This window comes from Dermacentor silvarum, chromosome 3 (assembly GCF_013339745.2).
Source record: "Dermacentor silvarum isolate Dsil-2018 chromosome 3, BIME_Dsil_1.4, whole genome shotgun sequence".
Taxonomy (NCBI): domain Eukaryota; kingdom Metazoa; phylum Arthropoda; class Arachnida; order Ixodida; family Ixodidae; genus Dermacentor; species Dermacentor silvarum.
In genome coordinates, this window is record NC_051156.1 from 137,428,464 (window position 1) to 137,454,528 (window position 26,065).

The 26,065-nt window shown below is 47.4% G+C and overlaps 1 protein-coding gene across 1 annotated transcript; it reads left to right on the forward strand.

Moving 5' to 3' along the window:
• Positions 1–25,133, forward strand: LOC125944355 (sodium-dependent low-affinity dicarboxylate transporter 1-like). Its single transcript, XM_049664751.1, has 8 exons — positions 1–469; positions 3,570–3,633; positions 7,868–7,987; positions 9,163–9,279; positions 14,870–14,950; positions 16,400–16,507; positions 19,584–19,764; positions 24,948–25,133. Exons 1-8 carry the CDS (start codon positions 1–3, stop codon positions 25,131–25,133), a joined length of 1,326 nt encoding a protein of 441 aa, XP_049520708.1.
• The last annotated feature ends 932 nt before the right edge of the window (positions 25,134–26,065 follow it).

Sequence of the window (26,065 nt, forward strand, 5' to 3'; positions counted from 1 at the left end):
ATGCTGTTCATCGTGGGCGTCGTCCTCCTGGCCCTGGCCATGGAAGGTACCAACATATACAGCCGTATGGCGCTCGCCATCCTGGGCGCGAGTGGCGCCGGCGTCAAGGCCGTCTTCACGGCGCTCATGGCGCTTGCCTTCTGCGGCACGCTGCTCTTCGAGAACGTCCTCGCGACGCTCATCGTGATGCCCATCGTCGAGTGCACCATGGTCGAGATCGAGAACGACGCGCTGACGAGCGCGCGGCGCCGGCGCATGCTGCGCAGGGCCTCGGTCATGGCGCGCCTCATGAACCAGCCCGAGCCCGACCGGTGCAACCCGTCGCTGCCCGCGCTCATGGCCTCGGCGCCACAGCCCGTCGGCTCGGGGGCGATGACGCAGATGTCTCGCCGCAGCAGTCGCGGCAGTCGCGACACCATGTGGACACCCGAATCGGGCCTGTCGTCCGGCTACACCAGGGGAGCGTTAGGTGCGTTGGAATAGCGCGTAGAATGACACACACACAGAGAGAGAAAAGAACAATATAGAATATTAAATGCGAAGCATTTCTTGGCGAACAGTTGCCACTTTGAGAGTGTCTGTCTATGTATCTAGCCGATACGTCTTGGTGCTCTCACGGTCGTTTGGTTAACTTCGTATGTACCAAATTTGGCATTGTATGACAAGAGTGTATGAATATAAATAATAGGTCATGACATGTGTGTCATGTAGATCACGTACCAGGGGGAAAAACTGGTGCTACCGCACCAGTAGAAATACTATGAATAGTATATGCCCACTGGTGCTGTAGCACCAGGTTTCACCCTGGTACTTGTAAGAAATCCTGCAATTGATACCCGGCAGTATACTACTTTCTCGCACAACATGCCCATTACGAGAACAAATGAATAAATCACGCATGCTACAGACGATCTGCTAGCTACGCTTTAGTTGCCTCAACGCCTTTACACCACTGTAGATAAAAAGCATGATTTGGATTGACATCTTTCTCGAACAGCCCGCACACTTTGAAGAAGCGTCTCGCGAACAGCGTTTCGTTTGTCCAAATGGTTATATCCCTGCTCAGACAACGTATGCAATGCTGTTTCTTTTCTTTTCTAATTAAAAAAAAACGCGTGCTTCGTTGCACAATTATATCGGACGTCAACGGCGCAGGTGGACCGCTGAAGTCGGAAGAAAGTCAAGTTTCGCGCTCGCAGTGCGTCAGTTCTAATCGTTTGCTTTATTGCGGTAGCAATTACATGGACACTCCAAGCGCATTTCTGCCATCACAGTCACCGTCGTCGTCGCCGTGATGTTCCGTGTAAAGCACAAACACGATAACATGGTCGCCGCGTGCCGTACTCTTTATGTGCGAGTGAAAGATTGCGAGGTTCAGCCAACGATCGCGGCTCAATCTCGGGCACGCGAGGGAGAAAACCGGGCGGAAGCGTGCCATATTCTGTCACGCAGGATGCACGGGGCGGAGGCGTTCTACGCCGGTGGCTGCTGCTTACGGCGCGGCCGCGCGGGCGCTATATCTTGAAAGAGATGTGCAACGTGAACAAATTGCGTGCCCCCGCGGGCCTAATCGGGAAGCGATCTACAATGTTGACAAAGTACGCCGTGCGCCGGTAGCTTCGTATGCACTGTGCTTTCGACGTTTAGTTGCGTTCAAGCGAGAGACAGCACGAAGATCAATTCGCACGCTGCTGCTGACGCGCTTCTTGACTGCAGCGTTTTGACAGTGAGTTTACGCGGCCATCGAGCGAGATTTGTTCATTTTACCTGTGCGCGCGTCACACCGTGTTTGTTAATTTAGTTAGTAAGCGATTGTTTCCAAGTTTATACGGCCGATAAAACTGATATAAGTACTCCGTAAAGCTGTCGGCAAATTGGCTATTGCAATCGATGCTTCGCCTTTCGGGCGAAATGCGATTTTTTTTTGTATTCTTCGCTTAGTTGCCGTATTGCATTTGAGTTAACTTTATAAGATCGAGCATGAGTGAGCCAAGTTTCTTAAAGCGATTTCATTTTAGGAAAGCGTTACCTGTGCAGCTATGTAAATTTTAGGCCAAGCCACGTTCGAGATAAGCGTCGCGCGCTCACATCCCGGCACATTCATGATGAAATGCGCAAAGCCCTTTGTGAAACTCGCGTAATCTGGGCCCCACGTTTCATTCTTGGCAATGTTGTAAGAACTTCTATGTATTATGCGTGACCTCCGAGATCGCAATGGTGTACCAGTGCAATATCACAGGCCAGGGATATCAGCGGTATCCAGCGAGAATGTTCTATGGTGGCTATCAGATGATCACGAGCTAAAGCTTTCTCTTAAAGGGGTTCTGAACCACCCCCCTCGGGCTTCGTGAAAAAACGCAGTCCGCGGATTGCATGGGCTGCTGAACGAATTCTGAGGACTGAACCAGTTTCGAGATATTAATTTTCAATCTGTCCGACGAATTGCATGCGCGTTCCAATTAACTCTGTGCTTCAATGCATAAAGTAGCGTTTTCATAAAAAAGTTAACTGGAACGCCCATGCATTTTGTCGGACACTTTGAAAATTAATATCTAGAAATTGGTTCAGTCCTGAGAATTCGTTCCAAGTGGATACGCCTTTCGAACTCAGCGGCTATAATTCGTAGATGGAAAGATGTGCCGTAAAATAATTAATTAAAAAGTTAATTAGCGTAATTATGTTAAATAATCAATTAGGCGTTTTGATTTCTCGTGGAAGTAATGGCAGCCTCATCGACTAGTTTAGATCAAGACTTATAATTGTGCTATGTGCCACAGGCAGTTTTTAAAAATTTGGTGCCGCTAAAAAGAAACACCCTGTATAGCATATTCCCGTACGCGGCTGCTATAGGCCAATAGTTGAAATCAATGAAGAATGACGTTTGGATCAATGCGCTTCTTCCTACTGCTATTCTGTATATTTATTTAGGCACTTTAATAATAAGGCGAAAATAGAAAATAAGCGAAAATCTGCTTTCGAATTTTGATAAGAATTACGTACTTCCGGCAGAAGCCGGCTATCGTCTGCTCACGCTCGGGCGGGGCCGCCCCCGTAGGAACTAAATTTCGGCCTAATGGTTTGTTGGTGTCGTAACCGTCGGGTCTCGCTAATTTCGATTAGTTTTGAGCACTCAACTAGCTGATCACCACACTCCACCGTGGAATGTGTATCCAAAGATGGGACTTGGTGTGCCGATTCTAAAAGCAGCGCACGGCACGTGCCTTCGCAGTCATCTGGTACGTAACGCGAGCCACTCCTGGAGTGACGTGCGACACTGTTAATCGAATCATTAGAATGCTACCACATTGCAGCCACTCATATGGATATGGCTTGTGGGCCTGTTTCCCCGGACTTCGTCTCGGCTGTTCGCCGGGCATAGAAATAGTGAGGGGTCTCGCATACAAATGTGGCGTAGGTAAACAATTGCGTAAGTTGGGTCAATTACACGCAGTGTGTGAATCTTTGTACAGCATTTCACCGGAAAGATTAAACAAGAAAGCTTCGTCTAACGTAGATTCCAAGAAGAACGCTGGATGTGCCATAATCTCTTGCGTTGCCGCTGTCTGCAGGTTACCGCAAAAGGAGCAGCGTTATCACCCTGGACTTCGCCGCCAAGTTCGAGCAGGAGTCGCAGTGAGTACCTTTTATTGCAACGTGCATTGTGCGCGAGAAAACCAGAAGAATTACTTCACACGCGCGGCACGTTCGGTACTTCGCTCCTACGTTTACGTAGCCGTCGCCTATAGTGCCACCGAGCTCGTTGCATGTGAAGCCGACGTGAGAGTTGTCGGAAGTCGGGCTGAGATCGCATTCGAGAAATTTTACACAATTTTTTTTGGCTACGGTAAAGTCACTGGGACTTGGAAAATGCCGAGAACCTTTTCTTTTTTTCGACACAGTGCCGCTGATTGGCCAGTAATAGTCACGTGATAGATTCGCGCCTAAATAGTCTGCGCCCCAACGGAACGGACGAGCAGACGATGCAATCGCTCGCAAGCGCCGCATATGCGAGCGTGGGTAGATTTTGTGTTTTATGTTTGTGGGCATGAAAATTTTTTTATTGCGATAGCAATTATGTGGACACTCTAGGCGCATTTTCCCTTTCGGCCTCGCCGTGATGTTCCGTATAAAGTCCAAGTGTGGTAACATCTTCGCCGCGCGCCGTATGCTGTGTGCGCGAGTGAAAGCGTGTGAAGGTGAGCCGATGATGGTGGCTCAATCTAGTGCGCCAGAGCTCTCGCCACTGAGTTCGTGTTGAAGCGAGAGGCTGCGCGGAGGTCAATTCGCTTGCTGCTGCTACCGCGCTTCCTGACTCCATCGTTTTGACAGCAAGTGTGCGCAGTCGTCCAGTGAGATACGCACATGTGTGCTCGTTCAAGCATGACATCATGCTTGTTAATTTAGTTAGTTAGCGTAAGTTTACAAGTTTATAAGGCCGATAAAGCTACTAACCTTACCTCGTACAGCTGTCTACTAATTTGCTATCGCAATCGATGATTCGCCTGCCCGGCGAAACTTCAACTTTGTTACAATTCGAAATGTCTAAAAGAAATGTATGGGGGCTGTTCTTTCAGATCGAAAGAAACTAGGCTGAAAGAAATCGTCACCGAAAAACCAGAGGTCCGTGAAGAAAAAAAAAAGAGAACATGGCAGCCTTGTGCCACCTTGTAGAATCATAGCCAGATTACCAAGGAAGCTGTCTCTTTTGAATAGCTGTAATACATTTCTGTATCTGTAATTAAGCCATACTAAAAAAACAATATTCGCATATGCCCCATAACATTCACTTGACTTTCTGCAAATTCTCTTTCACGCATGATCCCAGTCAAACTAAATCTGGATGGCACGTTCAGCCCTTACGTGAACCCCAGACCCGGTTCAAACAAGAACCCTAAAAAGAAAACGATCTTTCATGGAGTATTTACAAGCCCTTTATTTAATTGCACACTTCAAACTATCAGTGCACATCACACATAACGTGGCACACAATCTTTCCAATTATAAAAAAATGCGACACAATCCATCTTCTTTATGACAGTGGACGGTAATGCGTTTGCCTTGAATCAATATAGCGATATGACGTATTGCTCCCGTCGAAACGAGTTATGTATGTGGCGTGCACTGCGACGGAACTCCTATTCCGCGCTTCCCAAACACCACTGGGCGCTATCTAGAGCCGCCACCTGCACGTGTGCTTCGAAATGCACAGCGCGCCGGTGCGTGCGAACGCTTAGAAACGCGTCGTGCGGCAACCGCGCTCCTATCTCGCGCTTATTTCTGGTGGCTACGCCATCTGGTGGCGCTGCCGAGAAGTTCGCGTGTGGCCTCCGAGACGACAAGCGTGGCGCGCTGATGCCTGCGAACGCTGAGAATTGTTGCGTAGCTTGCCGCACACTCGGTGAGCCATGTTGGCGAGAGGTTCATTGAAAAGCGGAGCACACCCAGTGCGTTTGTGGCGCAACTTGCTAATGCGTCGGGGTGATGTACTTGAGGAACCTTTGCGTTTCAGCATCGGAGAAATTTAAGGGATCTTTTTCATCACCCAAGTTTACATCAAAGAGGTTCCTCGAAGGCTAGCCCAGACCGAGTGGCACATACCCATTGCTCCAACGCGCTTCAAAGTGTTTCTTCGATCAGCGGTGCCTACGCAGTCCCGCATCTTACAGTTACTGAGTATGTGGCATCCTACGTGCACTGCCACATACTCAGTGACCCAAGCTGGTCCGATGGTCGGTTTCAAACTCTGTTACCTCAGCAAAAACAAACAAACAAAATAGATAGATACATGGCTAGCTAGATAGATAGATATATAGATAGCCCCCAGAAACTGCACGAAGTACCCTAAGAGTGCTATCGCAATAAATTTCGACAGATTCAACGCACATCTTGGAAGATATTTGAAGCGAAGGCTTCGTGGAGCGAATAATCATGCGCTATTAATTGGCCTTTTTCATTCCCGCATCTTTCGCGTGTAGGAAACTGGCGCGCGCGCATGTGATATCGCGCATCCGTGCAGTATACGCATTGCGACTCACGCGGAAATCGGCTCAAAACTTGCGGGCGTTGGCACCACAGAAGTCTACTTCTGATGGTGGCCTAATGGCTTAGAGAGCATCGGGCTGCTCAGTTGGGGGACCGAGGTTCGATTCCGTCATCGGGCACGTTGTTTATTATTTCGTTAAGCGTGAGCTATTTGGTAAGACAGCAGCAGTAGCATCCAGCATGCAGCCACGGTCAGGAAGGTCCGGTAGAATTTGCCAAGAAAAGTTTCACTTTAAAATTGCGGTCAGATTTAGTTGCTCAAGGTCAATTTGTTCGCATTCAATGTAACGTCTCTTAACAAACAGAAAACGAGCCTTTAGTAGTCTTTATTTTTTGCCCGTAATTACAACCACACACTTCAATTTTTGCCCACATGTCAACACTAATGCGCACTCCTCCTCCTCCCCGTCCTAGTAAAATAGTACACCGAAAAGGAACACCAAGTCAGATTAGACCGATAATGCGTGCTTTGAAAAAAAAAAAAACTTTATTGTCGTGCATTTCACAATCACCGGTTGATTATTAGAAAATAAAATGAAGGTAAAAGTTCCTTTAGTGAACTTCGAGCCGACATTGTAACGCATCCGTGAAGTCACTAGTCAGTATGACTTCACGGATATCACCATTTCATCGATCATCATCTATGTTCCGTTTGGGACCTCTATGGGGGTATTATATAAGGGGGGGGGGGCGGGGTTACAGAAGGTAAGAATAGGAACATGGTTACCGTTTCCTACCAAACTCAGCCTGTGGATTCGTTTGAGAACAGAACTAAAACAAAATAAAGCTAAGAGGCACACTGAATACAATGCAAAAGCAAATCAACAGAAAAGTCACAATGGGAATCGGCCATCGCAAAGGAAGGAAAAACACACTAAGGTCATTGTAAATTTTAGAGTTTGAGGTGATCAGTTAGCAGCCGTTTAAAAATTATGGGGTTACGCTCGTCGACAGCGCTATCCAGTGAATTGTTCCATTCTGTGACGGCGCTAGGCAAAAACGATTGATTAAAAGAAGTTGAACCATGCATGTGCTGGATGCGGCAAGAGTTAGTAAGGCGACGAGATGTACGGGTTGGTGGCGACAAGAAGTTTTACATGTAGTTGTGGGATGTTATAATGTAGTCGGCGGAAAAAAGCACATCTTTGCAATTTTCCGACTGAACCTGAATGTCCCGAATAAAGGTATTCTTTCATATATGGGCCGCACTTGCTCTGCAAAAGCTCCCGAAACTTTCCACGTTCAGTCCCTAGCTTCTTTAGAACGCAATGTAGTTAATTTTTACCTTTAAATAATTAACTAAGCCCTAGAAAACACCGTCAAAGTCCTAGACCTCATGTGGAGCTGGTGCGGGAGCTTCAATGTGGCCTCGCCATTTCTCATCCCCGTTTTCGCTTTTTCGGGCTTACCAGAGCTCTTCTCGCGCTTTGAGCGTGGTGTGTTGGTATTGTAGAAGGAAAATTTACAATAATATATGGCAAATCATTTCTTATTTTAGTGCGCCTTAAAGCTTCGTGTACGAGTTCTTTCGCGGACACTGAGATTACAGCACAACGTTTTCGGGCTCTTTTAAGTTCACTAACATCTTCGCTGTAGCGAGGCGGTCAAGGTTTGTTCGAATTAATCAGGAAGGCCGGTAAGCAGGAAATCTAAACAAACCGATAAAACAACGAACAAATAGTGCCATTGCTGCGTGCCCTTGTTCCTTTGAGTTTGAGAAGATGCACCATGAGGAACACGTCAAGATTCCTTTTTTTTAATACACACTCGGCTGCGATAGTCACATGGAGTTTCATGTGCCGGTACACACCCATTATTACCGTAGGAAGTACCTGCTGATCCGGCGAGTCCTGCTTCTGTCCGTCGCCTACTCGGCAACTCTTGGCGCCATTGGTTCGGTCTTCGGCAACCCGGCGTCCCGGGTCCTGCGCACTGTGCTTGAAGAGTAAGAGATCGGCGCCCACGGCTGGCCCTATTTATGAGGTCTCGTTTATACAATGTTGGCTAAAGTAACAGAAAGACAGGAATGACTAAAAATGAACGAGATGCCGAGAAAGCTAAAACAAAGATGGATGTATAGACTTCCTTGTTTATATTATAATTATTTGATTGTTTAGTTTGCACGGCCTTCCGAAAGACCCAACTCAGCTCTGAAGTATGCTGCCGAGTAAATCATTGAAGTATGTTAACGCGATAGCGTTAATATACCAATATACATCCGGCGTCGGCAACCGGCATGTGAGTGGCAGAGGAACTCATCCGACCACATCGACCGCGCAGGCCCTCCACGTGGTGCAACGTTTTGGTGAACAAAAATTGAATTTCTCACAGTGAAATCCGTCAGAAGAATGGTAAAGTACGACTTTATCATCCGGCGTCGGACTGTAATTTCAATGTACGAGAAAACCTAATTCTGTTACGAGGAAACTCAAACACAAACCCCTTTTCCAGCATTTTTACCAGACCTGCGCGCGTCGGGGCAATAGCAAACAATTATTAAATTATTAAAAAAGTGCTACGGCCTTCCCATTTTAATATAAGACCACTTATATTGCCTTTGGAAAAACGCCTCTCCAGCAATGCATTTCAGTTTAAAAGTGAAGCCGACTTTAAAAGGATTGGTGTAAGCTTGGGTTTTGTAAGCTGGCTTTCCCACGTTCAGTGGTGCAGTGAATGAAGCCTACTTGCCATATGCGAACGATGCGATGCGAACGGGTCCCGATAACGCTATCGCGTTCTACTCTTAAAGGCGAAGCTTAAGCGTCCTGTAATTTTTTTTTACCCCGGGCTCGTTTTAACGTGAACAGAAAGCATGGAGCAGGAGCGTTCTCAAGCTCCGCCCCTGTTTGCATGAGGCGGCCGTGGTCAGTAATCAACCCCTCGACCTCGTCATTAATAGCAGAACGCCGTAGCTAGCTTCCTAAACGAGCTTAGTACATACTGTTCTACAAGCGCTGGTTTTGATGGGACTCTGCGGTGAAATAACGGCACCAGAGTACCTTCTTCCCTGTGGTTATTGCGCCCTATAAAAAAAAGAATAAAACCTTATCTCAGGATGAAAAAATGCGTCCAATGCTTGTTCCAGCTTTCGGTATGACCCTTTTCTCCTTTTCTTGGCAGGCGCTACTCTTACGACCGGCTTACCATTATGTCGTGGGTCGTCATTTGCCTGCCTATCTCGGCCGCCGGCATCCTGGCCTGCTGGATGGTCGTGTTTGTGGTCTTCCTCAAGGAATAGTGAGAGCTTTTGGTTTCATTTTGTAACAACTATACTCGCTGAAAACCTACGAATTCAGTACACCGTCCGCTTTGGAAGCATCGCTGCATCTGTTCTTCATATATGAATCTACCTTCGAAGCCGTAGTTCCTGAGAAGCGGTTATGACACAGCGGTGTAGTTCATTGCATCCTTCGCTTGGCACCGACTAAATAGTTCATGTACAAGTTGATCAAAAATGTCGCTTAGAGATCTTGGAGAAAAAAAAGGAAGAGTACAAGAGAGAAGACAAACAAGGGTGCCCAATTCATTTATCGTTTATTTTTCACATATTGGACGGAACAGGTGGGAAAACGTCGATAAGCTTGAGATCATGACATTACAATGACGCTGCTGTGCACTCCACACTCAAAGCTTAGGCAAATACAAAAAAATTCGACAGGAAAACTATAGAAGGCGGTGGTGAGAGTAAGCGGTAGCTTTTTAGTAAAACCTGCGGAATTCCTTAAAGGGAGAGGAAGCATGCGGCCTTTCGCTTTCCTTCCTCGCCTTTCTCCGCCTTCTACCTATTTGACGTCATTTTCTGCGCCCGCCGATGATACGCATTCCTCTCTCCTCCTCCTTCTCCTCTTCTTACATGAGAGATAGAGAGATATTCATCGACAGAGCAAGATGAAAGCCTGGGGTGACCGCACGGTAACTGTCTTACGCGCGGCTAACACCTGAACAGCGGCCTCCTAGGAGTGTGGGGAAGGAGGAGGCGGGAAGGAAAGATGACAGAGACAGGAACAAAGATAGTGTTCGGAGCTGATAACTTTGCTGGCATAAGATGCTCTGTGAACGCTAGACGCGCTCCGAACCCATGGTTCCCTCTCTGCTATTTACTATTCTCGTTCTTGTTACATCTTACTGTGGTAGATCGCTGTCCATCAACCAGAAAAACACGGAAAGTAGTAAAAAAAAAAGCCTATCGCTTTAAGAAAACGCAACGCGCACTCGTGAGCTAAGGGGTCGTGTTCTCGGACGGTCACTTTCGCAGCTATCATTTTCAGTGCGCGTTGATTGGCTCGTTGAGCGAAGCCGGTTGTACTAATTGGCTCGTTGAGAAAAAACGCTCAAATTATCAAACGTGCCGTGTACTACATCACGCGAAAGTTATAGTATCTCCGGAAGTGATCTTCCAAGAATATGCCCCAGTACTATGTAGACCAGGTGTGCTATAACGTAAAGCTATATTCCAATCTGTTTCTATTACACTTCTGCCACTAGCCCTCAACGATTGGTGAAACATTTTTCGGACCACCCCTACTTCACCTGTCAATTCCTGACATCACGAAAACCGCGAGAACTTTCCATCTGATCTCGCGTGCGCACACTGATTAGTACCGAACAAAAAAATCTTTATGATTCTACGCCTTTTTCGCCATGAGCGCTCCACTATTGGTCAAAACGTTTTGGGCTGCGCCCACTTCGCCTGTCTTTGAACGATGTCACAAAACCGCGAAAACTCACAATGTTAAAATGACGTGATGCAGGTGTATGCACTGAAGATGTATTAATATGCCGAACAAAACTGTTTTTTTAATAGCTAGAAACTTCCCCGCTGTGAAAAAAAGAAAGGCTACCCACCGATCGATGTAGTGTTGGATACTCGGAGCTGTCGGAAGAATAGATTTCGCTGCATGGAATATTTTTTTTTGGTGGCAGCATAGCATTGTCTAGACCTTTCGGCACATATACGATACCGCTCTGCCTGCTCTTCTTCGCTGATGGTGCGTTTTAGCGGCGCTTTGACCCTTCCGTTGCATGCCGCCGCGATTTTCAACAAGAGGATGCGGACTAATCGCCGATGCCAGCACCGCCCTCCTCCTCCGGTTATCTACTTTCACTGCACTAGCTCGGATCGACCTTCTCCACTTGTGCGGGCTCTTCGCCTCTTGCCAGTCGATTATAGATAACAAAAAAATGTCGCAGTTTCGCCCGAAAGGCGAAGCATCAATTGCGATAGCAAATTAGTAGAGAGCTATTCGGAGTAGGGATAGTAGTTTTATTGGCTACATATGAACTTGGACACATTCACTTACTGACTGAATTAACAAGCGTGGTGTCAGTGCGCACAAGCAAACATGAATAGATCACACTCAATGACCGCTCAATGACAACCACTGCCAAAACGCTGGCAGCAAGCGCAGCCGCCACAGCGAGCGAAGGTTCGTGCGGTCTATCGCTTCAACGGAAACTGAGCGGCGAAAGCACAGCGGATACAAAGGTCCAAGCCGTGTGGAGATCGCTTTTAAGAGATGGTGTGGGCGACCGCCGCATCCGGGCGACGTACAAGCGCAGTTGTTGGCAGAGCAGAAGCTGCCGCCCCCCTCCCTCCCGCGCTGCCTTCCCGCTTTCCTCATTTCGCGTGGGAGATTGAGAGATTGACTTTTTTATTGCGACAGCAATTATATGGGCACTTCAAGCGGATTTATGCCTGCGGCGTCGCCGTCAGGTTCCGTATAAAGTCCAAGGGCGATAAAATCGTCGCCGCGTGCCGTATGCGCTAGTGAAAGCGCGCGGGGGACGTGCGCTATCACGGAGAGCGAACGCATGGCGGAAAGCAAACGCGACTTCCGTCACGCCAAAGGCCGTGCGGGTATGGGAGGGAGGGAGGCGGGGCGACGGTGTGCTGCGGCACGAAATGCGTATCTTGACACCGGGCGCAAGGGGAACTGGCCAATCAATCTCCCACGCGAAAGGAGGAAAGCGGGAAGGCAGCGCAGGAGGGAGGGGGGGGCAGCTTCTACTCTACCAACAACCGCGCTTGTACGTTGCTCGGCTGCGGCGGTCGCCCGCACCGTCTCTTAAAAGCGATCTCACACGGCTCTGACCTTCGTATGCGCTGTGCATTCGCCGCTCAGTTTCCGTTGACGCGATAGACCGCACGAACCTTCGCTCGCTGCGGCGGCTGCGCTTGCTGCCCGCTTTTTGACAGTGGTTGTCTGCGGTCATTGAGTTTGATCTATTCATGTTTGCTTGTGCGCGCTGACACCACGCTTGTTAGTTCAGTTAGTAAGCGAATGTGTCCAAGTATATGCAGCCGATAAAACTACTGTCCCTGCTCCGAATAGCTCTCTACTAATTTGCTATCTCAATTGATGCTTCGCCTTTCGGGCGAAACTGCAACATTTTTTGTTACCCCTTGCGCCCGGTTGCAAGATACGCATTTGGTTCCGCAGCACAGCGTCACCCCACCTCCCTCCCTCCCATACCCCCATGGCCTTTCGCTCGACGGAAGTCGCGTTTGCTTTCCGCCGTAGCGCTCATTCTCCGTTATAGCGCGCGTCCCCCACGCACTTTCACTCGCGCATACGGCGCGCGGCGACGATTTTATCACCCTTGGACTTTATACGGAACCTCACGGCGACGGCAACGCCGACGGCAGAAATCCGCTTGAAGTGTCCACATAATTGCTATCGCAATAAAACCTGTCTGGGTACGCAACGCTATTCGCTTTCAAAGCAAACAAAAGTGACCGCCTATAAACGAGGAAAAGCGTTCGATTGGTCTGTTGAGACAGTGCTGCGGTCACCGCCCGATGTTGCATCGGCGGTTACATATATGTGACGTCAGAATATTGGGTTAAAGTAAGAATGCTATGCCAACGCCCGTTTTGAAGCAAAGCTCTCTTCTGTCATACACATCTGGGCTTTGGAACGAGTAAGTTTCTCGCCGAATAGACAACCTATATAGAACACAGAATGTTGACCGAGAAAATAGAACCCGTAAGCACATTTCCGTTCTTCTTTGATCTCGTTCATTCAAAAAAAATTATAATAATTTGGCTACTCCCTTCTCAGTCAAATAGGTATGTGCCAATGTATACTTTGGCTTATGTAGCACGCAATTTTGGTCTACAAAGTAGTCGTAGTGAGCTTAACTCTGTTTTGCGCAACTGGCGACATACATTCTTTACATAACGACGTCTCAGAGCTATCTCTATATTACACAGGTGTCGTCACTGAAGACTGCATGAAGTTCAACGGCTGTTTTTTTTTTTCTTAAGTAGTACCTTATTATTAGGCCACTGGGCATGTAACCATTTATGAATCCTCCGAAATAGTAGGTACCACCGTGACCCGAAGTTTTTATATGTTGGGTGTCCCATCTATAACCCCTCAATTGTTTTTTTAAACGGAAGTCTTCTATGCTTTTAAACGGAAGTCTTCTATGCGGATTCAACCAGTTGCATGCTGTTAACAGCAACCTGAAGAAGCGTCTCGTGTATTTTGTGTTCTTTCTAATTAATTTGTAAAGAGTAATAACAAACGTTTTCATTACTACATTTACGGCAGACATGTCAACGTGTTACGCGTTGCAGCGACTTCGAAAACACCAATTTCAATTGCTTGCGACACCCTATATTTTGCGCGGCTCTTTTTTTTCCACGGGATACAGACGGCCAGCTAAATATAACAATATACCACGTGACCCGTTCAACATGCGGAAGAAAGAGCTTTCTTAGTTTCATCCGAATAGACGGCTTCCGTTGTTCTTGCTTTTTTTTTTTCAAACCTTGGTGTGTGATAGCTGGGACACTTGGTAAGGACACGTGCCCTTAAGTGTATAGTGGAGCATGTCGTACGCCTCGTACATCTCAGTGCTCATAGATATCTCATAGCTATTCTTCCCTTGACAAGCATCATACATCACCGTCATCCTCGTTACGTGACTGTATCGACGTCTGACAGTGGATCTTCCGATTTGGCGATTGATTTTCGGCGTAGCTTGGGAACAGTGCAGACCATAAACATAAATATTGTATGTCGTGGTGCGGGGCATAAACTTAAACATAGAATAACGTTACCCAATGCAGAATACGAAAATAAATACAATTATACACATCGAAATTAGAAGTGCGCATTTATTTAGGGATTTCACGAGAGCTTCACTTCTCATAGATTCGAACTGGGGCGCTTGATCTGAAATATCTTTTTTTGTGCTACTTTATAAAAAATTACATTAGTAATTTTTTTCTGCGTGTTTTCTGCATTACTGGTATGGCGTTTTCACATGGCTGGTTGCAAAGCGCGAATGCTGATCCGAGTGCGAAAAAAAGCGCTCTAGTATGGACGCATAAAGTCTAATTTTCCGCCAGAGGAACTCTCTAATTTTATCACCAAATGCACGGAGGAAAGACGCCTTTGCATCTTGGCCCCATGAAGGAATGCAGCCACTGCGCCAAAGGTTCGAGCCTGTGATCTCGCGCTGAACATAACAGGAGAATGCTATTAATAGATAGCCCTGATAGGAAGGTTCATTACGGCGATACAGCGCAGCCGACCGGACGACTGAAAAACACAGGACAGTCTGTCCTGCACGGCATTTGTCTTACAGTGCAGTACTTAATGGAATGATCATTTTAATGATGATGATGATGATGATGATGATGATGATTCTTGCTATTACATTCTGACTATACGGCTGCAGCAATGACGTCGAAGTTTTCACAGGGTGCGTTTGGCAGTGTCCTGAGAAAATCGTTGCTACCACGATTTAGTGACTTTAGGTGAATGGTTATGAGAAAATGTCGCTGTTCACGTTTTTTATTTTTCTCGTCACACAGCGACTGTGAAGAGGACGAAGAGACGAAGGAGAGCATAGCGAAGATCCTGGAAGAAAAATACCGCGCTCTCGGCAATTTCAGGTATAACACGCGGTGCGGAACGTGCTTTTCATAACAATGTCGTTCTGAAGCTTTGCGACCTTGCACTATCAGGCACTGAAGGTAAACTGCGCAGGTCCATCTGTGGCCCATTCTTGATTATGAGTAGCCGAGTTCCGCGTTTTACAGGGTACATTTCTCGATTAAGGGCCCATTCACACTTGCGACTAGGCGAGGTCGCGCGACCAAGTTGGTCGCAAAGCGACCAGTCGCAAGTAGTCGCAAATGGTCGCTTTTCTCGAAATGCGACCGTTTCGGGCCAGTCGCTCACTGCTCGATTTTTCAGTCGCGCGACCGCGGTCGCAGAACAGCTGAACCAATCAGATGCGAAGGACCAGGACGTCCGTATACGCTGACGCTTATTTTACGCGGCGATGACATTTCAAGCAGACGTGAACGGCATATCGTGATACATTTCGGTTTAGCGACTCGTCGGTCGCATTTGTAAGTGTGAACATCGTTCGTCTTGAGTATTTTTCTGGTCGCCAGTCGCAATTGGTCGCACGACCTCGCCTAGTCGCAAGTGTGAATGGGCCCTAAACCGGTCTACGCCTGACGTGCCACAGCCTAGTCCAAAATACATGGCGCCGTCAAGGCACGTATACAATCGGAACATCATGTAGAGGGTGTCACGTTCGTTCTGCCGTATGCGGGTGACATTTTCTTGCAGAGATCTATCGCCGGAATTTGTCTTCCCCGGCACAGTTCATGTCGTAGTTCATACATGGCAGCCAGTCCCGAGTACATGACCGGGAACTTACCGCTGTCCTCGAAACAAAGTGTACAATCATTGCATTCTAGTAGTACTAACATGTGAGGTAGGGATGTGAAGAATAAAAAAAAAGCTTGAGAAGCATCTAATGGTCCTAGTGATGCAACGGCAAATGGCAGGCATAGCGGCAATTCGCAGGAAGACAAGCAAGACAAGGCTAATTCGATATAGACGGAAGATGCCTTCGTTTTGCGCTCTACATACAGCACCAAGATTGTGGTGACGATGATTAATTTATCGGCGAAACCTGAGCGTGCTCCCAGCGTAGTTCGCTCTAGGATGCATATAGCTCCTCCGGAGATAAGAGCGCAATTGGCCACATGACTCTATTTCATCCACAGGTTCCTGCACGGGAACGCATCTGATCAATCAGGGGCCACATGATACAGCACACTATGGAGAGAACAAGTACAAATAAGTTGCGACATTATTACGGGCCCCAGACGCGCGGGCCTCTCGAGCCATCTAGCGCACTTGCGATGGCAAGAGCGCCACAAAACCGCACTCAGATTACTCTAAGTTAGGTTAGGTTGCATTTCAGCTTAGACAGAAACCGCAGGTTGGACTAGGCTTACTTGGCGGTGGTGTTAGCCGAGTCACATTATGCGTATAGGAGCGCAGTACGGTGTCTCGATCCATGCCGTGTTTCTTCTGCGCAGCAAGCTGGAGTTCTTCGTCATGACCTGCCTTCTTGGGCTTTTCGTCGTACTTCTGCTCCGCTCTACGTTTGCCACGCCGTTCGCAGTGCCAGAAGAATTTGGCATGTTGTAAGTGCAGTTTTTTTTTAATATCTATAGCTGGATAAATAATGAATGCGGGTATACATGGTTCTTTAGGCTGAACGGTTGTTTGTTGAAGGTAATGTTCAGCAGTCTAGTTTGCTTAATGCCACTTTTGGATACACTGTAAGATATTCGATAAGCGTACGGCTTTACATTCCATCCTGTCCCCTACAGGCAGCCTATACAGGATTTCGGGCCACGGCGGCCGCATTTCGATGGGGGCGAACTGCGAAAACACCCCTGTACTTAGATTTAGGTGCACGTTAAAGAACCCCCGGTGGTCCAAATTTCCGGAGTTTCCCACTACGGCGTGCCTTATAATCAGATCGTGGTTTTGGCACGTAAAACCCCAGAATTTATTTTTTATACAGGATTTCGCTACAATCAAGCACTAAGTCTTTAAAGACACCTATGCCTTTGGCTCGGAGTAACTAACAGTATGTTGTTAGCTGCAACATCAGGAATAGTCCAGTTTTAATTCCGTAGCTTTTTAATTATTGTACATACCGCAGATATGTCAGCACTATGTCTTAGCAAATATGTGAAAATATCAATTTAGTTGCCGGTCACGCTATTTTTTGCGTGTCTCCCTTTTTTTACATTCGAAAGAAATCCCACGAAAAAAAAAATCAACGCTCCTTTTTGATTTCCCGCCACCACAGTGCTGATCTTAAACCTTTGGCGAACGAATTCATTCCGTCCTTGTATAAAGTGCTACTTTGGCCATATATGCGAGATGTCGAATTTCTTCGAGATGGCGGCTACCTTCATTCCTATGTCTGGGTTGCCCTTACAAGGCAAAGTGATAGCTTACTCAGCGATTTTTATTTACTTGGCTGTGACAGTCTGATTCCTGTTGTTACAAACGGTCGTGCACTGAAACTCCCCACTAGGAGGCCATAACAAAATAAATTCTCTCTCAAAGCTGTGTAACCACATGGTTCATGCTTGGAACGCATTTAGTTTCAGTGCATTGAATAGAGATATGTAAGAAGTAAACGTGCTTGGAATATTGAATCGAACACACAATACATTTAAAGTAAGAAAATACGGTGAAGGAAATTATAATCAAAATGGCGACTACTGTTCTTGAGGGCTCTGTGTGCTGTTTGCAGGTGCATTCAAGTAGGTAACCTGAACCAGCAATGTTGACGCGCGAACATGATTTGCGTATCCCTTCTTGTCGGAAGCGATAGAAACACCACGGAACCACATGCACGTAGACCTGCGTCATATTAATGTAACGCTAGATTGGTGCTCTGTATTGTTAAAAACTGTATGTGACAACAATATAAAATTTGTTATTGTAACGCAAACATAGTGATCCGTGCCAACAGAATAAAGGAGAGCATTGGGGAAGAAAATAACCATAGAGAAATGTAAAATACGATGACTGCCTCTGAAGTGACTGTAAGTTATCACTAGAATTTATTTTACGGAAGCTTGTAAGCTTAGTAGGTGCAAATTCTGCACGCTACGATGTCTCCAACGTCAAATAATCTTGGAGTAAAGTATTTTGCTGAAACGATGTGACTGGTCCCTCGAAGCGGCTGCTTGAAAGCCACAACTGGCATTCTAGCCCACTTGGCCACACAAACACGTTCAGAATATAGCTCACTATATATTTCACCACAGTAAAATATTCAAGGAGAATGATTATCGAATGCGCAAATTCAAGAGAGACCTATTCTGATAATGGCAAAAATTTTAAATACTTGCAAGCCAACACGCTCGCCATTTAGAGTTACCCTATGAATCGCTGCCCACAGAACCTGTGCAAGAGAGTCCTAACTACGCGGCAATCCACAGTAATCAGTTCCCTCAGCTTGTGTACAGCATATAATGATGAGAACCGCGCGATCAGACTTCGCACCCTTGTCTAGCATGGTCCGTTTGATTACCACCATCGGCATCTTTTTGTTTCATTAGCAGGTGTCTCCCTTTTCCGCGAGCAATTTTTGGTATTATTCTAGGAAGGGGATGGAGCTTTCCACTCGATTCTCTTCCCTGCCACTACGGTTGGCTCGAAATGTCCCGCTTTCTTAATGAATAAACGATCATTTTGATGCACATCAATAAACCTCGGTCATTTTTTCTGTAAGCGTAACACAGTGTGGAAAATCCCGGCTCGGACGTCGTAAAATGGCTCGAAAAAAAAAAAAAAAAACACGTTAACCTTGCACTCGGCCGCGCAACGCTGGAAACAGCGAAGCTGGGCGATCGTAGCCTAACATTTTCCGTAATTGCGCGCGAACTTTTCATCTTAATACTCATGATGATGATAATTTATTTTCGCGCGTCTCGGAATTACGGCCATCACTGCGCGTTGCATAGCGCAGCTTGCAACACCAGCACCGCGTTCCAATGCCGACAACGCGTTCCAGGAGACCCCCTCCGTGAATGTGTCTCTCTCTCGCCCTCATAGCGCGCAAAACCTCTTCACCTCGCAGAGCACGAGCGTGCGAACGCGCCAGCTGTGGGCGAAGACAACGACGCTCGAACGCAATCATATGGTTCGCATAAATGCATGCTCTGCAAGCGTGCCTGTATGGCCTAGTGGTTACGACGCTCGCCTGGGGACCGGCGGTGCGCGGGTGCGAATCCCGCCTCAGGAAGCCACAACTGAAAGTTTATTTTCTTTTACTTCTTCATAGATTGTTGATACGAACAAGAAATTACGGACGGCTAGCTTCGCTGTTAAAAATATGGTGTTTTACGTGCCAGAACCACGATCTGATTATGAGGCACGCCGTAGTGGGGACTCCGGAATAATTTGGACCCCCCGGGATTCTTTAACACGTACATAAATAGTACACCGGTGTTTTCGCACTTCACCCCCCTCGAAATGCGGTCGCCGGGCCCGGGATTTAAGCCCGCGATCTCGTGCTCAGCAGCCCAACACCATAGCCACTAATCAATCACAGCAGGTAATGGTTCGAAAGTGGATCCCATATATAGCGTGGACGAAAATTGACGAGGGAAGGCAGGGAAGAGAGGTTTCCGCAGCGACTGCAATATCCCAGCACGACCGTAAACCAAGAATGCCTTGGATGCCCTGCAGTAGCCTTAGAGACACGACGCTCGTGTTCTTGCTGGTGCTGGTGTTCTTCGCGACGCCGCAACAGCCGTGCGAGCGCCTGTTCAGCGAATACCTGCTCGAGTGGACCCTGGTGCAGCGGAAGGTTCCATGGAGTGCGTTCATCACGTACGGAGGCGGGCTGTGCGTCGCAGGCGCTATAAAGGTACGTGCTCACTGCAAGTCGAGCTCTTCAATGCGCATGTTTTTCTTCTTTTTTAGGGATAGTCGCGAAAGCTGTCCTTCCTGTCGCGCAACTTTTACTGAGCGGCATGTGTATGCACACAGGCCAACCATGGCACGACGCATATACGTATATGTATACGACGTGCTCTAAAGCCTGCTGGCAACTTCTAAGAAGCTGTCTTCAACCCGACTAGTTTTACTTTGTCGAGTCCTACGCGGCATTTTATCTATCCTGCTACAGTTCGTATGCTCTTCGACAAGCTGTACAAGTAGGGTGCTCTCCCTATAAACATGACAGCTCTTATTGCAATAAACTCCTAGCTGTTTCGAAAGACATCTGGGCGTGTGATAGTAAACAAAAACTTGTTATAAACAACATGATAGTTCATATACCAACCCTCGTGCACCAGACGAGTCATGACTGGCATCTACACCTGAACACCCTGCATTCTTATCTTCATGCACACACTGATCTAGCGCGTGAAGACGTGTCGTGCGCGGAATGGCGAGTTATCTAATCATGGTTCGTGCCGAGTGAATAAGGACATTTTCCTCGGGGCAACGGGGTACCATGCATATCGCCATTAGGATACCGCAGTCGACTGTGCAGATAATGCCAAAAAAAAAAAGCGATAACGTCTTAGTCATGGTGGCCAGGTCATCGTTGTCGTAATAACCAGCACGCTGGTATGAAGCCATGCTAGGTAGAAGCTAGCGAAGGTGTCGTTTGCAATTGCTGCTACAAACAACTGCCACTTCACGTCACCGCACAAACATATAATCTGAGAAGGATACGACTGGCAAGGTTGTAGTGTTGACATTTATTGTAAGGGCATTGACTAACGCATATTTCGTATGGTTTAGCGAGCATTCTGTACTATGCGTATTATAAATCAGTGTTCTACACTGCTAACACAGGCTACATCACTGTGACAGACGCCTCATGAGGTAACCAGACGTGTTTTCAAGATATGTTTTGCTCTCGGCACATCTCCAAAGGCCAAATCTTAATAAATATAACTAAATTCACTGCAAGAGCTTTTGAGCATTTGAATGCTCAAAAATGGGTTTGTCGACTCTGTATGTCGCTTTTGTTTCACCGTCGTTTTGTTTGTGTTGTATAATGTCTGGCTCCAAAACGTACCTCACAAAAATAAACACAAATAAATAAAAAAATAATCTCTCCGGAAGTCACAGTTGCGATTAATCTGTAGTGGATGAAGGCGACGTTGTTAGCATCACAAGGAAGCTCTTCTTGAGAAAATTGCGGTGCGCACTAAGAGCCTACAGCTCTCAGAAGAACACAGAAATATTGCGGACATCTCCTCATACCTTTTTTCTTCCAAGCTGTAACCACAGTATGTGATTTCGAAATGGGATTTGCCCACGTCACTATGTTGTCTTTATTGCTTATACAGTCGACGGAGGCAACAGCAGATTGCGGGAGCTTCCAATAGCTTCGAGAGCATAGTGGGGTGCCGGATGAATGTTAACAGATAATGAGTTCAAAACCGCAGGTGTCGCCGAAGTCTGCAGATATTTTTATTATGATGGCAATCACAACTGCACTCAAGGGCGACGGCGTCGCCATGATGTTCCATATAAAGCCGAAGTGCGATAAGATCCTATCGCGCCCCGCATGCCGTATGCTGTGGGTGCGAGTAAAGAAAGTCGCAGTTTCGGCCGAAAGGCGAAGCATCAATTTGATAGCAAATTAGTAGAGAGATATACGAAGTAAGGATAGTAGTTCGATCGGTTCTCTAAACTTAGAAAACCTCGCAGTTGAAGAAAAATTCGTTCTGGTCCGGGACTCGAACCCGGGACCACCGCCTTTCCGGGGCAGCCGCTCTACCATCTGAGCTAACCAGGTGGCTAGCAGATGGCAGGGCGAAGTCGAATTTGTCGACAACTCGAAGCAAAGGCAAGTATATGATGTAATAGTTCAGCGGAAATCCGCTAGGTGGAGATAAGTAATTAAAGAGAAACTGAGACATCCACCCAAATGTAGCAATTCGCTACTATGGAAACCCAACCGGGTTCCTCGAAAGAAAACCTCGCAGTTGAAGAAAAATTCGTTCTGGTCCGGGACTCGAACCCGGGACCACCGCCTTTCCGGGGCAGCCGCTCTACCATCTGAGCTAACCAGGTGGCTAGCAGATGGCAGGGCGAAGTCGAATTTGTCGACAACTCGAAGCAAAGGCAAGTATATGATGTAATAGTTCAGCGGAAATCCGCTAGGTGGAGATAAGTAATTAAAGAGAAACTGAGACATCCACCCAAATGTAGCAATTCGCTACTATGGAAACCCAACCGGGTTCCTCGAAAGAAAACCTCGCAGTTGAAGAAAAATTCGTTCTGGTCCGGGACTCGAACCCGGGACCACCGCCTTTCCGGGGCAGCCGCTCTACCATCTGAGCTAACCAGGTGGCTAGCAGATGGCAGGGCGAAGTCGAATTTGTCGACAACTCGAAGCAAAGGCAAGTATATGATGTAATAGTTCAGCGGAAATCCGCTAGGTGGAGATAAGTAATTAAAGAGAAACTGAGACATCCACCCAAATGTAGCAATTCGCTACTATGGGTGGAGGTTCAACTGCGAGGTTTTCTTTCGAGGAACCCGGTTGGGTTTCCATAGTAGCGAATTGCTACATTTGGGTGGATGTCTCAGTTTCTCTTTAATTACTTATCTCCACCTAGCGGATTTCCGCTGAACTATTACATCATATACTTGCCTTTGCTTCGAGTTGTCGACAAATTCGACTTCGCCCTGCCATCTGCTAGCCACCTGGTTAGCTCAGATGGTAGAGCGGCTGCCCCGGAAAGGCGGTGGTCCCGGGTTCGAGTCCCGGACCAGAACGAATTTTTCTTCAACTGCGAGGTTTTCTTTCGAGGAACCCGGTTGGGTTTCCATAGTAGCGAATTGCTACATTTGGGTGGATGTCTCAGTTTCTCTTTAACTCTCTAAACTTGGACACATTCGCTTACTAACTGAATTGACAAGCATGGTGTCAGCGCGCACAAGCAAACATGAATAGATCACACTCGATGACCGCGCACAACCGCTGTCAAAACGATGGCGTGAGCAAGCGCGGCACCGCCTGCACCGTATCTACAAAAGTACGCAGTTGATGTCAGAGTAGAAGCCGCACCTCCTCCCACCCGCGCTGCCTTCAGGCTTTCCTCTCGCGTGCGAGAATGAATCGCCAGTTCCTCTTGCGCCCGGTCACAAGGTACGCAGTTGGTTCCGCCGCACAACGTCGTCACCCCCCTCCCTCCCTCCCTCCCATCCTCCCACGGCCTTTCGCGCAACGGAAGACGTCGTGTTTGCTATCCGCCATGCGCTCGCTCTCCGTGATAGCGCGCGTCGCTCGCTTGCTTTCATGCGCACTTGCAGCACACGGCGCGCGGCAATTTTATCGCCCATGGAATTTATACGGAACCTCACGGCGACGGCGACGACTACCGCAGAAGTCCGCTTGGAGTGTCCATATAATTGCTATCACAATTGCTAGGGTGGCGTCCAGCTGGCCGCGACCTTCGCCACCCAGTTCGCCAGCCCGGCTTGGGTTTGAGGGTTAGTACGTATGGAGTCCCACGCCTCGTGTGAGGGAGCTTGCCGCAGGAGATTTCTTGGGAGAGTATTATTCCTGCAGCCCCACAGAATATGATGCTGATCGGCTAGATCTGTGTCGCAATATTAGCATTCTGAATTTTAGTCGCCTTTGGATATATAAGATAGAATTTTGGGAGACATAACAGTTCCTGTTTGCGCCCTGCGGAGATCCGTGGTTTGTGTTTTACTAAAGGAAGAATCCGGTACTGGATATATCCGCCGGTCCTCCCTATTGACGGCTGAAAAACCTACTGCTAGTGGCAATGTGGTGCCCTCTCTTCGTGGGTGGCGCAAGCTCTCGCAGCGCCACTCTGCTTCCCATGAATGGGCTACACCATGCGCCACCCGATCACTGAAGCCATGATGTAACTTTCTACTCGTATAACATTCGAACATTTAGCTGCCTATTCTAAGTTACAGAACACACTTATAATAACTAAATGTACTGCATTTATAATTGAAGAAAGCCCAGTAGCCGCGTACACAACTTGACGATCACGTGATAGGCCAGCCTATTTGTGTGAATTCTGTTGCCGCGTGAGGGACTAGTAGTCATTGCGCGTGACTTGTTATGAAGAATTAAAAATATAAATGCTTGTTTACTGAGGAAAAGAATGCTCGTTGCAGTCGATACAAGACACGATATTTCCACCACCTGGGCTATCTCGACTTATGTCTGAACGGTTGTTAGTCCCTTTAATGCGCACCATCTTTCCACTCGCCCAATGTTGGATGTCACGTGATGAAGCGCTCGGAAGGCGGGGGGGGGGGGTAGGCAGGTGAGCGTCTCCTCCTTCTCTAGCCCAGCCGTGGCTGCGCATGGCGCGGCTGAGCGCATGCGCTGTCCACACACCCCATCTTGGAGGTAATTTCCGGTGAAGGTAATCTCCTTATGGCTGGTAACTTCATGTGCGCTGTCTTTCTAGTTCTAGAGGTAACGTAATCTCAAGTTTTGGAAATGCCTTGAAGCGAGAGGCCGAACGAAGTGTTCGCTTCCCTCTGTTTGCGTTCTTTATCACGACAGCATTGTGACAGCTTGTGTGTTCGCGGACATCGAGTGAAAGTTTTTCATGTATGCCCGTGCGCTCGTGCCGCCGCGCTTGTTATTTCAATTAGTATGAAAATTTATATGCCCGTTAAACGACAAACCTCATTCTGTCTAGTATATAATACTTTGCTATTGTTATGAGTTGTTTGCGTTTCGGACGAAACTTAACTGAGCACATTCAAATAAATTGTTCTGACTGCAATGAAGTTAGCACCATGGAAGTTAACACCAGGAAATGGTTGCATACCTATAAATCAGGAGTTGTAGTCTAGTAACGTTCGGTTCGTTCTCGAAGTGAACTTTTCCCCCCCCCTCCCTAATCGTTCTACTCTATTACCTATACGCATGTATCTATACTTTTCTTGGCTAGAATTTTTTGCTAGAGATCCGACCTTGGTGTATTTATTTACTGAACCGGATGCAAATACACAGCAGGCTGTTAGCATTTTCTACTTGCTATTTGCAAATAAACTGATTGGCTGCTGTAAACGTTGCTCACACAGGAGTCGGGACTACTGGCGTGGCTGTCCAACGTGCTGATGGTGATGAGTCACTGGCACCCGGTGTTCGTGCAGCTCGTGCTCATGCTCCTCACCACGGTGCTGACGGAGGTCAACAACGACACCGCAGCGGCCACCGTGCTCATACCCATCGCCTGCGACCTCGTGAGACTGCCCCAAGTCTCGTAACCATGCCGCGTGCTATCGACCAAAAAAAGTTTTCGGACCAAGGGATCCGACAAAAAGCTGAATATCTCCGCAGCCTCAAAACGCAGCCTGGCATTTCCATTTCCAGCCTCTACTGGTATATGCGAACAACATTGTGATGTACGGTTTTACTGGCTACTATTAAAGGCTGCTCGGATATTTAACGTTTTCTGGGAGCCCGTGATCCGTAAACGTTTTTTTTTGGTCGATAGTACATGCGCCATTGACTGCGTAGAACTCCCTGCGGTGGGCCACCCATATCGCAACAGCCACGCGTCATCGCTTATTCTCCATTTACATTTTCTGGTAGAATTTCAATTTCACGATTACAGTGATAGAGCACCCAACTTCACATAAAATAGACAGACCGGACATGTGCCGGACATGTGAACGAGCTAGCCGGCGTTGATACGAGAGACGTATGCGGGATAACGAAAAAAAATTGTGGCCTAGTGGTTAGATAACGTGTTAAATAACACTGTTCATTCAATCTCATTTGCATTGGTGTTTGTTAGCCTGGGTTCATATGAACAATAAAACCTTAAAACCTCGAGGACGATTAAGCTTCGCCTTTAAGAGAAGAACGCGATAGCGTTATCGGGACCCGTTCGCATCACATCGTTCGCATACAGCATTCACTGCAACACTGAACATGGGAAAGTCAGCCTACAAAGACCAAGCTTACACCGATCTCCTTAAAGTCGGCTTCACTTTTAAACAGAAATGCATTGCTGGAAAGGCGTTTTTCCAGGGGCAATACACCTTTTCACTGTAGCCTTCCTGGACGCCGCCATAGCGCCAGATAGCTCACCGCTAGCGACATCTTGCGGCGGACCCATCTTGGGCTGTTTGCTCTCCGGTCTTTCCGTCGATACGCGTACATTCGTCTCATCGTACGTCCTCAAGTTCTCGTG